General features: G+C 29.7%; 6 protein-coding genes and 1 pseudogene across 7 annotated transcripts, besides 3 other annotated features; 6 read left to right on the top strand and 1 right to left on the bottom strand.

Moving 5' to 3' along the window:
* Window positions 1–75: 75 nt before the first annotated feature.
* Window positions 76–913: a mobile genetic element.
* A 777-nt stretch (window positions 914–1,690) lies between these two features.
* On the top strand, window positions 1,691–3,141 carry TVAGG3_0545590 (sulfite exporter TauE/SafE family; the record flags this gene model as incomplete). Its single annotated transcript, XM_001309694.2, has 1 exon — window positions 1,758–3,104. The coding sequence occupies one exon, from the start codon at window positions 1,758–1,760 to the stop codon at window positions 3,102–3,104; it is 1,347 nt and encodes a 448-aa protein (XP_001309695.1).
* Window positions 3,142–3,301: 160 nt separating this feature from the next.
* Window positions 3,302–3,667, bottom strand: TVAGG3_0545580 (nerve growth factor signaling pathway; the record flags this gene model as incomplete). Its single annotated transcript, XM_001309695.1, has 1 exon — window positions 3,302–3,667. One exon carries the CDS (start codon window positions 3,665–3,667, stop codon window positions 3,302–3,304), a length of 366 nt encoding a protein of 121 aa, XP_001309696.1.
* Window positions 3,668–4,937: 1,270 nt separating this feature from the next.
* Window positions 4,938–9,519: a mobile genetic element.
* On the top strand, window positions 8,000–9,073 carry TVAGG3_0545570 (MULE transposase domain-containing protein; the record flags this gene model as incomplete). Its single annotated transcript, XM_001309696.2, has 1 exon — window positions 8,000–9,073. One exon carries the CDS (start codon window positions 8,000–8,002, stop codon window positions 9,071–9,073), a length of 1,074 nt encoding a protein of 357 aa, XP_001309697.2.
* A 1,000-nt stretch (window positions 9,520–10,519) lies between the features above and the next one.
* On the top strand, window positions 10,520–10,756 carry TVAGG3_0545550 (N-acetylmuramoyl-l-alanine amidase family; the record flags this gene model as incomplete). The annotated part of the gene is made up of 1 exon (XM_001309697.1): window positions 10,520–10,756. The coding sequence occupies one exon, from the start codon at window positions 10,520–10,522 to the stop codon at window positions 10,754–10,756; it is 237 nt and encodes a 78-aa protein (XP_001309698.1).
* A 1,369-nt stretch (window positions 10,757–12,125) lies between these two features.
* Window positions 12,126–19,119: part of a mobile genetic element that runs on past the window's edge.
* Window positions 12,726–13,549, top strand: TVAGG3_0545540 (annotated as a pseudogene). Its single transcript has one exon. A coding segment is annotated over exon 1 (824 nt).
* Window positions 13,665–14,489, top strand: TVAGG3_0545530 (uncharacterized protein; the record flags this gene model as incomplete). Its single annotated transcript, XM_051238020.1, has 1 exon — window positions 13,665–14,489. The coding sequence occupies one exon, from the start codon at window positions 13,665–13,667 to the stop codon at window positions 14,487–14,489; it is 825 nt and encodes a 274-aa protein (XP_051095844.1).
* TVAGG3_0545520 (phage tail repeat-like family) lies at window positions 16,501–17,727 on the top strand (the record flags this gene model as incomplete). Its single annotated transcript, XM_051238019.1, has 1 exon — window positions 16,501–17,727. A coding segment is annotated over one exon (1,227 nt), but the record flags the coding sequence as incomplete, so codon positions are not given.

The raw sequence follows: 19,119 nt of genomic DNA, 5'->3' as shown, positions 1-19,119 counted from the left end.
TATCTTGCCTTTTATTTTTTTCTCGCTGTGAAACGTATTCGGTCATTTTTTTAAAAATTAATTTTTTGTTAGAGATAAGAGCTAAAACTCGGTAAACAACTTCTTTATGTCTAGAAAATTATATCTTGCCTTTTATTTTTTTCTCGCTGTGAAACGTATTCGGTCATTTTTTTAAAAATTAATTTTTTGTTAGAGATAAGAGCTAAAACTCGGTAAACAACTTCTTTATGTCTAGAAAATTATATCTTGCCTTTTATTTTTTTCTCGCTGTGAAACGTATTCGGTCATTTTTTTAAAAATTAATTTTTTGTTAGAGATAAGAGCTAAAACTTTGCAGACAACTCCCCCATGTCTAGCAAATTTAACATTCGTCTCCCATTTTTATATATTTGGTTTAGAATGTTCGAAAATGCGTAATATGGTCATTAATATTAATTTAAAAGAACCTTGAATTAATTCAATCTGATCTCACAAAATATTTTAAATTACAAACTTTGTAGTTTGAATAGATAATTAGTATTAAACTCAAATAACTAGTTTATTTTTGAATAACAATTATTTGAATTCATTCAATTTTGTGAATTTTCCTTCAAAAATCAAGTTTAAATATCGTATTTGCCATATAATTATAAATACAATGAAACATATTCGAAATTGAAAAGAATGACTTTTTCTGTTCTTTCAATCATTCAATTTGAATTTTGCAATATTGGATTTCTCATTTAATACCTATTAAAAACAACAAGCAATTTAACTTACCTTCAAATTTATTTGTGTTATATTCAATCTTCTCAAAACTTATAATTTTCGGCTATAGCATGATTATATGCTATATAATATAATAAACCTATAATAGTATCATTCTTTCAATTATTTGAAGAGAAAACCGAAAAAATCTATTTTCGGTCTATAACAAAATGGCATTGAGATTGAGAAAAACATAACCGATCAATCATTGAAAAAATTCAAGAATAAAGTATTATCCATACTCATTACTCAATATAATGAATATCTCAAAATTTCAAAAGAGTGGGATAAAGCCGATAGAACTATCCAAAAGATACTTTGGATAATTTTGAAATGGATAAATAGCCATGTATACTTTGTGCAGGAATATTGCCACTCTTATATACCGATCAGGCACTTTAAAAAATGAATTCAATGAGAAAAAAATTATCTCGTCTGGTCGATATTTGTGAGCAGATATAACCACTTTCCACAGAAATATCTTCATGCAAAAACATCCATAAATATCAATTCTACATACAAATATTAAATTTTTAAAATATTATTGAGTCCATCTAACATCGAAAAAATAACCCAAAAGTGGGAATTTTAACTTGTAGCAGAGAAATTTTTGAATACAAATGAGCAAACTTTTGAAATAGAATTTGCTCTATATCAGATGAGCTCCACACTGGTGAAATTTGGGGTGATTTTACCAACGATATCTCAAAAATTAGATTCTTATTAACTTCAATTTGCCGAGTTAACCAAAATGTTTTATGTGTATTAAGAGGATATTGGATAAGCATGCAATATCTACGCTTATTATACAAACTTGAGTTTTGATGATTATCTTGAAATTAAGAATTTAGGTTTGGAATTTTCATGTATCATCACGGCTGTATGCATATAAACAGATGTAGAGTAGTATGGCTATCAAAAATAACCCAGTTTTATTGAAAAATACGGGTGCTACAAGTTAATATTCATATTCAATTTGGGACGATGCCACTTTTATTATTTTTTAAAAAATGTTTTTGCTACTTGTTGGTTTAGGTATTTCAGCACTTCCAATTGGACACACATGCAAGAATGCCTCCCTCGCTCACGATTGTGGCGATTATCTTATCTGCAATTCTTCCGGCAAATGTGATGCCTGCGTTATTAACAAGTCACAATGCATGAAGCATTTCTACTGCCGCGAAAGCAAGAGACTCGGCTCTAACATTTGCAACTACGAACCACTTACACACAAATGGGATACACGTCTCATTATTGGTATAATTTGCGTCTTCATTGCTGGTATCTTTGTTTCCGGTGCTGGCATTGGTGGCGGTGGTCTTTTCGTCCCAATTATGATGCTTCTCGTCAACTTCCCAACATCCTACGCTATTCCAACCTCTAAGGCCATTATTTTCGGCGGCTCACTTGCTGTTACACTCTTCAACTTGAACAAGCGCCATCCATACTACGAGCGCCCACTTATCAACTACAACGTTGCCGCTATGATTGAACCAATTTCATGGCTTGGTACCGTCATTGGTGTTATTTTCAACAGTATCATCCCAGAATGGCTTCTTTACTCCGTACAGTTCGTCCTTCTCACATATACAGCATGGAACACATTCAAGAAGGGCCTCAAGGACCAGAGAAACGCCAAGCTCGGAATTTCACCCAATAACGAACTCCTTGTCAAAGGAACATACGACGGCCCAACATACTCTATCGGTCTTCTTTGGCTTCTTCTTATTATCTACGTCGTCTTCCTTGCCATTTCCTTCCTTCGTGGTGGTGATGGTGCAGATTCAATCATCGGCATCAAGTTCTGCTCACCAATCTACTGGGCACTTACATTCGGACCATTCCCAATCTACCTCGGCATCACAGCTTGGATGGTTCACATTGCCAAGAGATATCCAGTTCTTGGCCACAAGAACGAGCTTACAAAGAAGGACATTTTCCTTCTCATGATGTCAGGCTTCGTCGCCGGTATGGCTGCTGGTTTCCTTGGTATCGGTGGTGGCATGATCAAAGGTCCAATGATGCTCGCCCTCGAAATCGAAGCAGAAGAAATGGCTGCTACGTCATCATTCATGATTCTCATGACTTCTAGTGCTACATCTATCCAGTATATCGCTGAAGGCCTTATGCCATGGCTCGAATTCGGTGTTTTCACAAGCATGGGCTTTGTTTCATTCCTTATCGGTGTTATCTTCCTCAGATGGCTTGTTAAGAAGCTCGGCAACCGTTCTATCTTCCTTTACTTCCTCGCTGCTATCATTATGATCTCAGCTATCCTTATGTCTGTTGTCGGTATAGAGATCATCATCCTTGAAGTCAAGGAACACGCTTCCATGGGCTTCAGACCATTCTGCTAAATTCAACTAAAAATTATATTTTATTTTTCCCTTTTGCCAAAAAATAACATTCTTTTTATTTTTATTTAAGTTTTTTCATCTATAAACTCCAGATTATTAAATTATATGACAAAAATCATTTTTATCAAATTTACCAAATTAATTTTGTAACATTTTGATGAAACTCCTATTCTCTATTTTACCTAGCTATTTTGAATTCAAATTAAAAAGGTTAATATTTCGGTTTTGTTAGTAGAATCGTTTATTACTTCCTCATGCTGTTTTAAAAAATCAATAATGCCATCAAATATATTGAATTTCATGTATTTCTTGACAGATTTCAGAATTGAAACGACTTCTTCGAAGTTTTTGATAGTAACATTTGCTTTTCGTGTACATGTATATAATTCTTTGCCATTGATAGTTGATGATGATTGTTTCAGAAGAGTAACGTATTGATCTGCTGTAAAACGTGAATATTTCATGATTGTTTTGATATCTCGAATATCAAATGTATCGAAGAAGTTTTCATTATTAATATAATCGCTGATATGAGCAGCAATGTATTCGAAATTCAGATCCATGTCCTATTTCGTTTTTGAAAAAAACCGCAACTTTACAAAATAATCTAAAAAAAATAAATAAATAAAAAATAAAAATTTTTGTTCAAAATTAATACTTTATTTATATGGCGATCTATTCATTTGTAAAAAAACAAACAAGCAAATCATATTTCTTTGTGAAGATATATCTTTGCTTGTTTAATTTGGACATTCCAACTACTATTTTGGAACTTCGTTTTTAAAATCTATACGATTTAAAATAACAATTATTATGATTAAATTTGATTTTTTTAAAACGAATATAAACAAGCGATTTCTGACTGTAAAACAGAATATATGTATTATGATACTATGATTTTTCATGAACAATGATTGTATGATGATTTATGAATCATTTTCTCATTGATGTTTTAGAATTGATAAATTGAATGGCACTCAATTTGAGGTGTTCAGAAAACAAAAAAATCGCTTTATTCTAGAATATAGTATATGCTTGTCTATTTTACTTCGATTTCCGCCAAAATTTTTTATCTCAATCTCTTCAAAGGGATCTGTAAAATAATGGTTGCACTCAAAATTATTTTGAAAGAATTCAAGTTTCACGTTAAATCATAAATCAATTTATTCTTCTATAATGATGATATATAAATTTTTATCCAAAATCTGATCAATATTGAGAATAGGAACGTTAACTTTTTCGCCATTTACCAATGTTCAGTTTCCTTCTTACCTGCTCTATGAGCACGATAAACCAGACAGAATATTATTATATAGATGTTACAAGTTCAGGAACAGATATTAATTTTTCGTTACCATACTCTGAACAAAGCGAGTATTATATGGTTTTAATCAATCCAAGTTTTTATCTATGCATTAATGAACGTCCTTATTCATCAAGTATTTATAAAATCTCATCCCAAAGTGTTAATTTTTATTGCTTAGAAGATTATCGTTTATATTATATGATTATCAGAGTAAAAGATTCATGCTATGCAGTAGAAGTTGCTCTCAATCCAAGAAAGGGTGATTCTTATGTATTTAATTCTTCGAGGTCTAATTTCCAAGTTGTGGAAAATTATTGCTTAGTTTTGATAGGACAGGATAAATTTGATGTTAGGTTATCATCAAATGATGATAGCAGAGATCAAATCGTTTATCAGGCCAGCTCAGATTATCAGAAAATAAACAGAACAAAGTTTCCAGGAGAATATCTATATTCAGAAGTCAACTCATTTTGTCTGTTATACGATGCATTTAGTAAAAATTTATCAACAAAAGTTGATATTATATCGGTAAAAAAGGGGGTTGGCGTCCTAAGGCGTCCTAGTGTAAATTTCTCAAAATTGTGATATTTACATCACATTTTTGAGAGGTTTATGGGCGTCCTAAGGGAAAATTGAATAGCTAGGGCGTCCCGAATTTTCATTCTAAGATTTAAATATATTATATACTTAAGTATAATACAAGCAATATAAAAATTAAATTTTTATTATGTTAACTTATAAGAAATTTTTTTGAATTATCGTTGATTTATTGTAATCTTTCCAGGCTATACTTTTGAAATCAACTTTACCTGTCATACGCATTAATGTAGTAGATGTCCAGGTTAGCTATTATATCCCAGCAACATTGGTATTTTATCATTGTAAGATATCAAAATGAAGCGTTTTTTCAGATATAATTTTTCGTAAATTTTTCAAAAATAAGATGGTAAAAAAGCCTCGACTTGCTCGAAAAATAACAATTTTTTACTTGTAAAAATAACCCTTTTACAGCATGGGCAGCTATTCAATCACTATTTCTTTTTCTAAAAGTATATTTTTCAAAAAAAATTAAGATCAAATTCGACAATTTCTTGATGAAAGCAAAAATATTACACATACTTCTAGATGCATGGGATAAAATATGCAATTATTCAATCAATTCGCATGATTTGAAAAAAAATCTAAATTTGATAAAAATGTAGAAATTTTTTATTTTTAACTTGAGATTCGATTTTTTTGATCCAATTTGTGAATTTTTTTGATCGGAATTTCAATTAATTTGTTGATCAAAAATGACCTCACAATGTTTGATCATAAGTGAAGTCATCTTCATGGGTATTTAGAAATTCCAAGAGAAATTGCTTATTTCTCGCAGATGTAATATCTGAGAAAATCGAATTTAAATATTCATAGAAACCCAAATCATTCTCCGGTTCGAATAATTCATCTGTTGCTTTTTCTGTTTTTTCTATGAATTTTAATAATTTGATTAATAAATCTTCATCAGGAAGAATTATTGCTGCATTTGTGATAAAATTCCATATTGAGGTAATATGGCAATAATTACATTTATAAAATGTAATTTTATCCAAAATTTTTTGGCAAATTCGCATAATAGCATTAATATTTGAAGCTGAGATTAAACCTGTGATTACTTCTGTAACTTTTGGAAAATCATCGCAATTTAATATCTCTTTATATTGAATTGAGAAATAAAAAAAATCAAATGGATTCATTTCTTCAATTTCAAGGAGATTGTAAAAATTGATAGAAGTGTTATTGCAACAAATTGTATTTGCAGCAAAAAATATCATTTGCTCGATTCCATTTTTGGAATAAATTTGCTGGAATAGTGTTAAATTAAAACAGTTGCTTAATTTTTCTTCATTGTTTTCATAAAAAAGTAACAAGTTTGCAACTGAAATTTCAAAATTTTGATAATTGCCAGTTATTTCAGTAAATATATATATTTGCTTTTCTTCATCTAAAAATGGCAAATATTGATTTGCAATATTAACTAAAGTTTGGGATAAATTGTTCCAGTTTGATTTTACAATTTGTGAGCACATTATGTAATATGTAAATTTATCCGCCTTGTAGGAATTTAAAATTGTTTGTTGTTCTGTTTCAGTTAAATTACTGAATTTTTCAAGATTAATATTGTGATAAAAAATAGAATCCTTGAAACATTCTGATATCTTTTCAATGTTTAAAACGGATGCTAAAAAATGTAAAAGAACTTCATCAGTCACTGTGATTTTTTTGAAAAATTTATCCCAATTCAAGCATCCAATTGATCTTTCTGTCATTGTACTTATGCATTGATAAAGTTGATTTAATGAATCCGAAGAATAATCATTATGCTTGACTAGTTGAGTTAGTTGATACAGACTGTCGTCAGCCATTTTAAAAAAATGAATAAAATTGTATAGTAAATTATATTTGTGAAATTTGTGACGCTACATTCAATCTAAGACCAATATCTCAAAGAATTCCTCATTTAAGTATTACTTTTCATTTTTGATTCAATTTTCGAACGGTTTTCGTAAATTTTGCATCATTTCATTTTTTAATGGGAAAATCATCTATATTTAATCAAAAAAGAGCAAACTTTACAGACGAAAATAAAATATTTATCAGGGAACAATCTGATAAATACCAAAAATCAACATCGAGACATGAAAAAACGAATATAATCAAACAAGTTCTTCAATATTTTAATATTAAATACGCCAAAAATGAATCTAAAGCTGTCAGAAGATATTTTAGTTATATTGCAGTTAAAAATATTCCCGCAGTTACTGGAAAATATCCTGATACAATTGTTCGCAAAGATATGCTTTATTCGCATGATCATACAAATATTATTAATTCAAATAATATTGAACGTTACTACCGTTGCATCGATCATTCTTGTCAAGCACGTTATTTAGTTAAAATTGAGAACAGTTCAGTTTCCGAAGATTTACAAAAGGAACATATACCCGAATGCAGACAATTTAAAAAGTTACAAAATGAAAAAAATGATCTTCATAAATCAATGACTCTGACAGAAATATACAATAAGGCAATGGCAAAATTTTCTGAAGACAACGGCACTTTTCAGCAGATTAAAAAATTTATGACAGAACTTGCTGTTGGTACTGATGAAAACCCATTAATTAAAGATTCATTGGTCAGGGAAGTTTATAATAAGTCCAGAAAATTTTCTGTTGGAGAAAAAATTACAGACGATGAAATTGCTAATTTTTGTTTAATAAATGGCGAGCAGTTTTTCATTGGCCATGATTTTCAAGCAAATTGTGAGACGATGTTTTTTGGTTTTGAGAAGGCAATTCAATTTGCAAAAGAAGCCACAGATTTATTTTGCGATGGAACTTTTAAAATTACACCAAAACATTTTCAAAAAGGACAGATGCTAACAATTATGATTTGTGAACCTTCAACAAATCAATATCTACCACTTTTATTTATATTCATGAAAAACCGCACATTTGAATCTTATAAGAAGGCATTTGAATATATTTTTACTGTCAAGGGTATTCAATTTTCAAAGCTAATTCAAATTCATTGTGATTTTGAAAAGGGAATGATAGAGGCACTTCAACAAATTTTCCCTAAAGTCCGTATAATTGGATGCCTATTTCATTTCAAACAAGCTTTACACAGGAAACTTGTAGCACTTTATACAAAAAATTTCAATACTTTACAAAATTCTTTATTTAAGCTATATTCTATTACTCCATTCATGTCTCATGAAGAATTTGTACTTACAATGCATATAATTAATCAAAATAAAGTTGATTCGATCAAAGATTATATTGATTATTTCAACAAAGTTTGGTTGCCGCACTACAATTTAATATCTCAATATAATAATGCAACTGCAATATTCACTAATGATTGCCTCGAGAGTATGCATTCAGAATTTTCTTCGTTAAAACATCCAAACATTTATGAAGCTATTAAGAAGATATCTCAAATCCAATTAGATAAATATAACGCCATCAAAAATAACCAGAAGATCGAGCGCCATATAAAAACCGTTATCACTGATAGCTACAAAAATTATATTCTTGACTGCTTTCAAAAAGAACTTGAGAAAACAATTTTTTCTATCAAACAATACAACGTAAGTGATCTTTCTTTGGCTCAGAACGAGATTTCTCCATATGGTTCCATAGAATCGAGTTCATTGTTCGAAAATATTCCAGTTCATGATGCAGATATACTCAAATCGATCGATCTAACAGATAAAGATACAATGATCACTAAGTTTATTAATGAAAAAAGAGAAAAAATTATGGCATTATTTAATGAAACATTAAATCATCCAGATTTTAATTCATCCACTCCAATTCAAACTAATTTTGAGCAAGCCGATACAAATCAAGGTTCAGATGCTCCAATTCGCTCCGAAAATTCAAATATTGCAGACTCTACAGATTTAGAACCAGAAAATCAAAACCATCCTTCTACAAATCAAATGTCTAGTAATCTAGAACATAAGCTGGACCTTCTTGATCATATTGAAAAACAATTATCGAAAATGCGCTCGTTATTGGGAATTCTTCCTACTACCAATGCTATTGTTGGGCCGTCAAAACAAGTTTCAGTTAATAGCAAGCAAAATTCTGAAAAAATAAGAAAAAATCTTCCATAACAACAAAATCAAACAATAAAAAACAAAATTCATCCGACAATCCTCCTAAACGTAAAGCTCCTATTTCGGAAAGGATTCTCAGCGATAATAACTTATATTTTCAAGTTCATCGAAAGAGATCGAAAAGCAAACGTTCCACATCTACAGAGAAAAAGAATTGATATATGAAGTCTAATTCCTTTTATAACTACTATATTTTTATTCTTATGACTAAAAAATAATATATTATTTAACAATTTTCATTTTTTTCTTTTAACAATTTCGTTTTATTTCCATTTATTGTTAAATGATTTTTAGCATACACCTTTCTTTGTTCATCTTCTAAATACAATTTATTTTTTCTTAGATATAATTCTATTCATTCAATTCGATCGTCATTTTTCAGTACATGATCGTAATTTTCAATTATTGATCGCGATTTTACTTCAGAATTTGTTCGCAATATTAGTAGTATATGATACGGGTTGTGTGACTTTTTTTGTAATCGTAAGAATTCTCACATAATTGAATGATTTTTGAACATACTTCCGAATAGCAGATTTTAAAAATTTATGAATAATTTATAAAAAGTTTTTATTCCTACAATTCCTATATTACCATTAATAAAAAGAATATATTCTTGCAAAATATAAAACCTATTATAAAGGTCGGAAAGATTAAATTTCCGTGCATAGTAGAAATATACTTAGATGATGTATGTGACGAATTTCACAGACTAAATGAAAAAAAAGACTTTATATAAAGATTTTGTATCATTTTTTTAACATATGAAGTAAAAAATGTATGATTCATACGGTTTTTATTCTTACGTTTTTGAATAAATCAAGATTTAAAAATGATACAAAATCGTAAGACATTTACACTCAGCCCATACATAATAACATTAATTTTAAAAGAAGCTATATATAGATGATGACAGATATTCCGTGATTAATTAAACATTGTTTAAATCTTGAATGGAATCAATGAAACCGTAAATGAGTAAAATAAATGAGAAAAAGAAATTAGAAACTAATGATTATTTGAATTTATGAAATCAATTATTTGATTCATTCTTTCTTCAATAATTTCTATTCTTTTTGTTAAATCATCTATTTTCATTAATGAGGTGATTCTTGATTGAGGAATAGATTTCAAACTAACCACTCCTTTTATTTTTGAAATTTTGAATCCATCAACTTTAAACATTTTATTCAATTTACATGTTGTCAATTCTTCAAATAATTTTTTATTATTAGCATAATAGTCATTAAATTCTTCAACAGATGAAAAAATTTTTATTTCAGTAATTGGTTTAACAACGTTTATTTTTTGTTGAACATTTTCACTTTCATTTATTTCTTCCTCCTCTGTTTCATTTATTTTAAAAATCGGTTTCATTTATCATTAAATAAAAATTAGAATATAAGTGATGAAATATATTTTTTTATTAATATTAAATCAGAAATGGCAGCAGGATTCTTTAAAAAATTATGGGATGGAATTAAGAAAGCTGCGGGTTGGGTTTATAAAAAGGTTATTAAACCTGTTGCAAACTTTTTGGCACCAGTAGCGAAAACGGCAGGAACTATCATAGGTGGAGTATTAGGTGCTAAAGCAGGTAATCCGGCGATGGGAGCACAAGCAGGTAACGCAGTTGGTGGAATTGCTGAAGGAATACTTAATAAAATAGGAGGTAGATAGTGGAAAAAATAAATATTATTTTTATCTTAGTATCGGTTGAAGTCTTTGATAAACTTTTTCTCCTTTATTTAATATTTCTCTTATTGGGGCAGCTTTTGGTGTTATTGATTCAGCAACGTCACTAATTGCTTCTTTATTCTTAAATATCCAATTTGCTCCTTTTTTCATTGTTTCCCAAACTTTACTCGCTCCTCTTTTTACTCTATCCCATAATTTTTTAAAGAATCCTGCCGCCATAGTTGATTATTTCATTAAAATTAAAAATTCATTTTCATTTTAATTTTGATTTTTTATTTAATAATAAATGACGACTAACTATTTGGTGCCAAACACCAAACCGATTAATGGAAATGTGTTTCATTCATTCGAAAAGATAAATGAAATATTTGCAAAGAATGACGGTAGAAGATATTATAGAGAACTTGAAAGTTCATGCTATGACTCTGATACTCCATATTTTGATGATAAACAAACTCATTTAAGAATTACAAATCCAGCTCATGATGTGAACCAGTTAGGTGACACATATATTAAACGCAAAGTTAAAGCAACTCTAGTTTCAAATAAAGCTTTCACATGTGATGCCGCTTTTAAATGCATGCGTTTATTCGTTGGTTACAAATCATCAAATCAAAGCTTTAAACAATTAGAAGTAGAAACCGAAAGAGGTGATGCCGGTTATCTTCAGATGGATTGCGCCCGTGAATCTTTCGCATTTGCAACATATAAACCAAAATCAGAAAGGAAAGTTAAAAAGTTTGTTCATTCGTTATATAATAATGTTCAAAAATATGATAACTCAGTATGTGGTAAATATATTGACCCTTCAGAAGTTTTCAAGAAAGCAAATGAAGAAGTTGATGTCACTTTTGATATGATTATTCCGGTAAATGATTTGTTAGCATTTCAGGCGTTCGATGATTATCCTAAATCATTTGGTGATATCATTCTTAAATATTATGTTTTCAGGGATACTTTAGTATTTTGTCAGGTTGACCCGTTAAGAGTTGCTGATTTACAAAATTACGTTTATGAAAAGATAACTGATGAAAATTATGAAAAGATTATGAATCATGTTTATAAATATGATCGCAAATTCCAACAAATCGGACTTCCTGCCAAATTAATTACAAGCTTAGCCGCTACATCTGCTGACGCAACAGTTGATGACGTTATTATTTCATGCACAAAGATGGAAGTTTTAGAGGATAAATGCATTACACCAGGATACGGTTTAATTGAAGAATCAGTTAAAACAATACCACGTTTATTCAGTAAGGAAGATCCATTCATGATTCCAGCTCAACATATTGACGTTCGTTCACTAAATGGAGGATGCATCACTCCTGAAGGTATTAGCTCTGATTTCTCATACGCTCTTCATAATGTTACAGATGTTGTGTTAACATTTCCGAAGAATGCAATGCAAAGAACAGTTTTGGAAAATCCAATGCTTCGAGGTCTTCAGGTCACTATAGATTCCAGAAACTTCCCCGATCAAGCGATGACCACAGTGGGTGACATATTCTTTACACGTATGCTTCAAGCTTCTGATTTAGATGGAGTGAACGAATGCACAGAAGAATACGAGGACTCATTAACTAGACCACTGAATGCAGATGATGGCACGCCATTAGCTAGAACATGGAAAGACCAAACTTCATTCTTATGCACTATTCCAGTTCAACGTGATGGAGCGGGTATATTCTTTGATGGATTAGAAACTTTCAACTCACAAGTTACAGTACAAGTGAAAGCTTATCCAATCATTCAGGGTGAAAATGACACTTACTGTTCAAAGGTGACAAATCCTCCTCAGGTTTGGTTTACTAGGACTACATATTGGACATGGACACCGGATGAAGGTTTGAAATATCATCCAACAGGTACACCACCACAGTATAGAAGTTCATATGATGAAATATTGATGAATAGAAATGTTTAAAATTATAAATTTATTTTTGATTAAATGGATTTAAATTCATCCACCCCTTATGAAGAATTAGCGGAGTATATAATACATATGTAGATGATATGATTAATGAAGCATTGAGTGATAATAGAAATGCTCTATCTAAGGAAAAATTAATGAAAATTCCATATTCTGAATGTTACTTAAATTCAATCACTGCAGCAATTGGTAAACAAAATAAAGGTAAAACATTAACGATATTAAAACAAATTATCATTATTGCTAACACTCCCCCATTCACATGTGTTAATTTATATCAACCGTTCAGGTTCACCTTCAGATGATACATTTGAATCTTTAAAGCATTTAATCAAAATTCCAATTATTTATTTATCACAAGAAGAAGCAGAAGATTATTTAAAAAACTTTTTAATGTATAAAGAATTATATAATACAATCAAGAAGCAAGGATTAGAGGATAAAATTATTGATAAACAACGGGATGAATTATTTGAAACACTTTCTATTTCAAATTTTGATAAAGAATTTTTGCATTCACTAATTTTTCTAGATGATGCGTGAAATCAAAACTAATAACTAATGAGAAATCATATTTTAATCAATTATTAACTCAATGTCGACATATTCAATGTTCATTCTTTATGGCTGTTCAATACTTTAAAGCATTAAGCACAAACATTAAATCAAACCTGTCCACCCTTTTCATTTTCAGTGGTTTTAGTCGTCAACAGTTGAACGTTATGCTTTATCAAGTGAATTTACCAATGAGCATTAATGAACTTTACACACAATATCAGCAATTAGGTGAACATGGAAAAATAATAGTTGATTTAAATAAAGGAGGTGTTAAATTTGATTAACTTTTTATAATTAATTTTTATTTTTTATTTATAATTAAACATGACAGAAATAGCAAATCTTCTACAGGTTCCATTAAAACAAGGAACAAACAAAAAGGGTGCATATAATAGAACTATGAAAGTTCCTGATGGAATGAAAGAATTAGTTCATATTGTTGCTGGTCTTCAAAAAGATGTTAAACAAATGAGAAATGTTTTAACATTACCAGAAGCTCAAGCATATGCCAAACGTCATGGTCCAAATTGGGAAGCACACGAAGCAGACATTACGGGTCCAAATGGAAAACCTGATGGTATAAATGAAGTTTTCGTTACTGATGGTCAAGGTAATATTAAAGTCATAAATGGTTATAAATTAACTGTATCTGATTATCCTAAACGTAAAGCATATAATGAACGTTATCCTATGCAATTTGATGAAAATGGAAAAGCTGTTAAACAATACATTAGAGAAGGTGAAAATGGTCCAATTAATTCATATCGTGGTAATCCATATTCTTATTTCAATGAAGAATTCAATGCTATTGAAGAGGGACCGGATGGATTACCACGATATTCTAACCAGTTTGATGGTCAATATGCAAATATTAGACCCGAAATTTCAGCTAAGAAATTCTTTAAAGTTGCTTTATTCGATCCAGTGTTCAATGAACAGAAAGAAGCAATGAAAGCAGAATTTAAACCAATTCAAGTGGCAAGAATTTCTTCATCTTCACTTTCAGAAGCGTTCAAGGAATTGATAAAGAAACCACTTTATTCTCAACGAGGTTATAACTTTGATTTAATTAAAGAAAGTGATAGACGTAAATTAGAAAAATCAGATGGTTTTAAGAATGCATGTAATGAAATGATTAAAGATATTGTAAATGATAAAATAAGACTGGAAGAAACTCAAATCATTATCGATAACATAATTGGTGCAGTTACAAAGAAAGTATAAGCAAACTAGGATGAACCTTGGGATATTACCGTAACAACTAAATAAAACTTTAAATATATTTTTCTTTTTTTATTCAATTATAAATGAGAAGACGTTTCACAAGTCAAAAGAACACAAACGCAAAAGCAGAGATTACGGTTGGTTATAACGTAAATGATGATAAATCACGAATTATTCAAAATGTTAAAGTTAATGTTAGTCCTGAATTAACAAGGTCAGCAACTCAACCAAATTTATTAACTCGTGACTTACCGAAGAATGAGGAGAATGAAGAAAACCATGAGAAAGGAGACCCAATCATTTTATCTGAACCTGGTAAAGAACCTGTTGAAATTCCCACTTATCCAACATACCCCCCACCTCTTTCATCAAACATCGAGAACCCAGGAATCTGCGATTCCAGTCGCAATGCGCCATATAAAATAGACATTAATTCAGAATTAATGAAAATTTACCGTGATATAATAACTGATAATTACGATTCAATAATAAATTTAATTGATCAATCTGGTTTAATTATTTTACCTTATGAATCATTAATTCACATTATCGCCATTCTTTGTGATGTTCAAGATTCAGACGTTAAGATTCAATTTTTCATAGATGATGAGGTTTCATGCTGCGGAACAGTTGCAAAAATAAATCCTATAAAGGATATTAGCACGATTAAGATATCAAAGAATGGAACAACAACTGAACTACATTTAACTTATAATAACATATACAATAAAATAGTTGATGAATATAAAATATCACTTGAAAAATTCTTTGTTAAGGCTATTTAATATTCAAGCATTAACATTATCGAATAATAATCCTTTGAATCATAATCAATAATAATTGACCTTTCACCAGTTTCTATCGTTTGTTTTATTTCTTTTTGTTCCCCACTATCCGGATCGGTCATTGTAATTGTTTTTGTTATAGTATCAGCTTTATCTTTAACTTCAATCTTTTTTCCATCAGGATATTTAAACCAAAATTCCAAAAATTCGATATTGTCAATCTGTTCATATTTTAATCTATCAATTACATTTTTAATACCATCTGAAAATCTTATGAAATGGTCATTATATGGGTTTGATTGAACTAAATTTGAATGAAGTGAAATATAACCTGATGATGAATATGACATCGACTCATATTTTCTGAAAACACTAAAATTTATAACATGAATGAATTTCTTATTCGTTGAATTTATGAATTCTTGAGGTAATCTTATTCTAGTTTTATTTATCACTGGAAAATAACGCTTTACCATATTTTTAATTGTAATAAAAATGTCAATTATCAATATTATTTCGAATAATAACTGTGAATTAAATTTAACAGTTAGTGGAATTTATAATGTTACTCTCGTTTCTGTGAGTGGTAAATTTAATCCCATTCTTTTAGACCCTTCAGATTATATATCATTTATTAAAGATGACCGTGAAAAAACGTATGATATGTATATAAATAATGTGATAACGAAATGGGATATTAACACGATTTTAAGTTATTTAAATGAATCATTTATCGTATGGTATGAAGAAAATTTTAAATCAAAACCCGATAAACTTTTTGAACTTGATGAAATAAATAACCTTATTAAATTCCCGCTGAAAATTAAATTTTGTACTCCTCATTTTCGTTCATTGTTGGGGATATTAAATTTTGAAAAAGATGTTGGGGATGTTTTGTATTCTGACACTGGTTCCAATTTCATTTTAATCAAATGTGATAAAGTTAATACCCCAATGAGATTTTCACATCAAACATTAGACCCTAACTCTTACCCATCAATACAAAACATTTTATCCATCAACTTAAACACATTTTCTTTATCATATCCGTTTCAATTATCCGGGAATTCATTTATTCTTCATTCAAAAGATTTATCAAATATTAAATTTAGAATAACTGACCTATTTGATTGTGATTTAGAATTCATGAATGAAATATTATGGCAATTTCAAATAGAAAAAATAGCTGATGAGATAACAGATTAAATATTTTTAAATCATAATAAATGATTAAACAACAGCAACCACAACAACTTAAGGCGCAAAGCACCCAGGTCCCTCAGACCATTACATACGCCATATATGCATATAATTCAAAGACGGCAGAACAAACACAAAGGTTGAAATATGGAGATTTGGAGATAGTATTGAAAAATGACCATTTCGAATTCGTTTGCAAAGGTGGTGCAGTGATATCAAATATAAAAGAAATTTTATTTATGAATTCAAAAATTAAAGGAATAACGGATGATATAACATCAATTCCACCAGAAGAACAAAGATATTACGCATTAAATGCATTTCCTAAAGTTTTGAAGATTGGAAGATTTAATTTAAATGAGGAATTCATAAAAGGTTTCCTAAATGACATAATGAAGAAAGCAGATAAGGAATATGTGGCTAGTGAGTTAATGAAGAAGGCAAATAAGGAATATGTCAACAGTGAGTTAATGAAGAAAGCAGATAAGGAATATGTGGCTAGTGAGTTAATGAAGAAGGCAAATAAGGAATATGTTAATGAAAAAGATAATGAAATTAAAGAAAGGGTTGAATGGTATCATGAATGGACATCAAGTATTTTAAAATCTAAAGCTGATACAGGATGGGTTTCAGGATGTTTAGACCTTAAAGCAGATAAGGAATATGTCAACAGTGAGTTAGAGAAGAAGGCAGATAAGGAATATGTGAATGAAATATACCAAAGTTTGATAGGAACAACTGAAAATATTGAAACTATTGTTGGTGACTTTTCCGTCAATGAAGAAAATAAATATTTTAGATGGCAAATGGTACATTCCTTAAAAAACGGTATACGGTATAAACTCATTCCGAAAAATAACAATGAAATGTATGTAAGCTATATAAAGAATGATGATACACAAGTTAAAGTTCCATTAGACAACAACTGTTACTTAAACTTATATGGAGACGAACAAAAGAAATATTTAAGAGTTTATGAAATGACAGATATGACATTGTCTCACCTAGCTCCAGCACCATATTATTATGACTATGGAGATGACGAGAGAACACCACATGTAGATGAACAAAAGTTAACATTATATTTAGATTATTATAGATATAAAAGATATAATGCAATAGAAAAAACGAGAATAGTATATTATTATATAGATGACAAAAATAAATATTATAGTCAAGATTTTACCTACCCTGAAAACATAAGATTATATTATAAAAAATATTCTGACACAAACCAAAAGAAACCTGAAATAGTTGCGCTATATTTTAAGTTCAAAATAGACAATCCTATATTATCTCATATGTTCGATTTAATGAACCCAGTAGGTTCTATTTATACATCTATGGATGCGAGAGGTCCTCAAGCAATGTTTGGTGTTGGTGCATGGGAACAAATAGTCGACAGGTTTTTGTATTGTGCAAACTCTTCAAAGGAAATGGGTGGAAGTAAAACGATTACAGGTGAAAATTTACCTGCACACAGTCACTACATAGATTTAAGCACATCTCAAGCGGGTTGGCATAAGCATAGATATTGGGATTGGTCAGGAATGACAAAAGGTAAAGGATATGATGTTAAAGATAACGTTAAGTTTGCTATAAATTGTTACTGGAGTGACACTCAGGGAGAAGGAAACCATACACATTTCGTTTCAGGATATACACAAACAACGGGACAAAGTAAAGACTACATGCCACCTTACATGACAGTTTACGCATGGTATAGAGTTCAATGAACGCTCAATGTTTGTGAAACAAACTTTAGAACGGACTGAAAGTCCTGAGCTCCAAAAGAGTGAACGGCATAATTTAAATTTTTATTTTAGTATAAATGAAGATTCTACCATATGGTGTTATTGGAAGAGATAAAGATGGAAACCCAATATTTGATCCAAAGTTAAAATTCAAGTTACTGACAAGACAACAACTTGAAAAGTTGCTGAAACCAAAACAGGATGAGAAAATGAGAAAGAAAAAATTTTAAATTATGTAATTTTATTTTTATCATAAATGACAAAATTAATTAAGCCAACTATTTCTAAATTAATGATACCAATGAAATCATTTCGTGGAGTAATTATCCCAGGTTCTTCACAATTAGCCAGGGCAGGTGATGTGACTCAAGGTGGAACATTAGCGAATCCATTCAAATTATTAACTAAAGATGAACTTAATAAAACGATGATAAAATAACTGATAACAAAATTTTATTTCACTGCTACTAGGTTCTTCAATAATTCATTATTTTTGAAGAACTGAAGGTGTCACTATGTCACTATGTGTCACTCGGTTATTTAAATTCTCTGAAAAATGATGACAACATGACATTTTGACAACATCATAGGTTCTTCAATAATGCTTCATGAATGCCTTCCTCATTAATGTTTTTAGGTTCTTCAATAATTCATTATTTTTGAAGAACTGAAGGTGTCACTATGTCACTATGTGTCACTCGGTTATTTAAATTCTCTGAAAAATGATGACAACATGACATTTTGACAACAAGAATGAAATTTGATGTAGCCCAAAAATAAAGTTAGTTTTAAAATTATTTTTATTTTTTTATTCCTATATAAATGACAGCAACAAACAACAACAGCAACTATATCGTTTCTGATGAAAAAGTTATTGATTCATTAGTTGAG

Source organism: Trichomonas vaginalis, chromosome II, assembly GCF_026262505.1.
Source record: "Trichomonas vaginalis G3 chromosome II, whole genome shotgun sequence".
In the NCBI taxonomy this organism is placed as follows: Eukaryota; Parabasalia; order Trichomonadida; family Trichomonadidae; genus Trichomonas; species Trichomonas vaginalis.
Note: the sequence above shows the minus strand (reverse complement) of the source record. Positions and strands in the feature narration are given on the sequence as shown.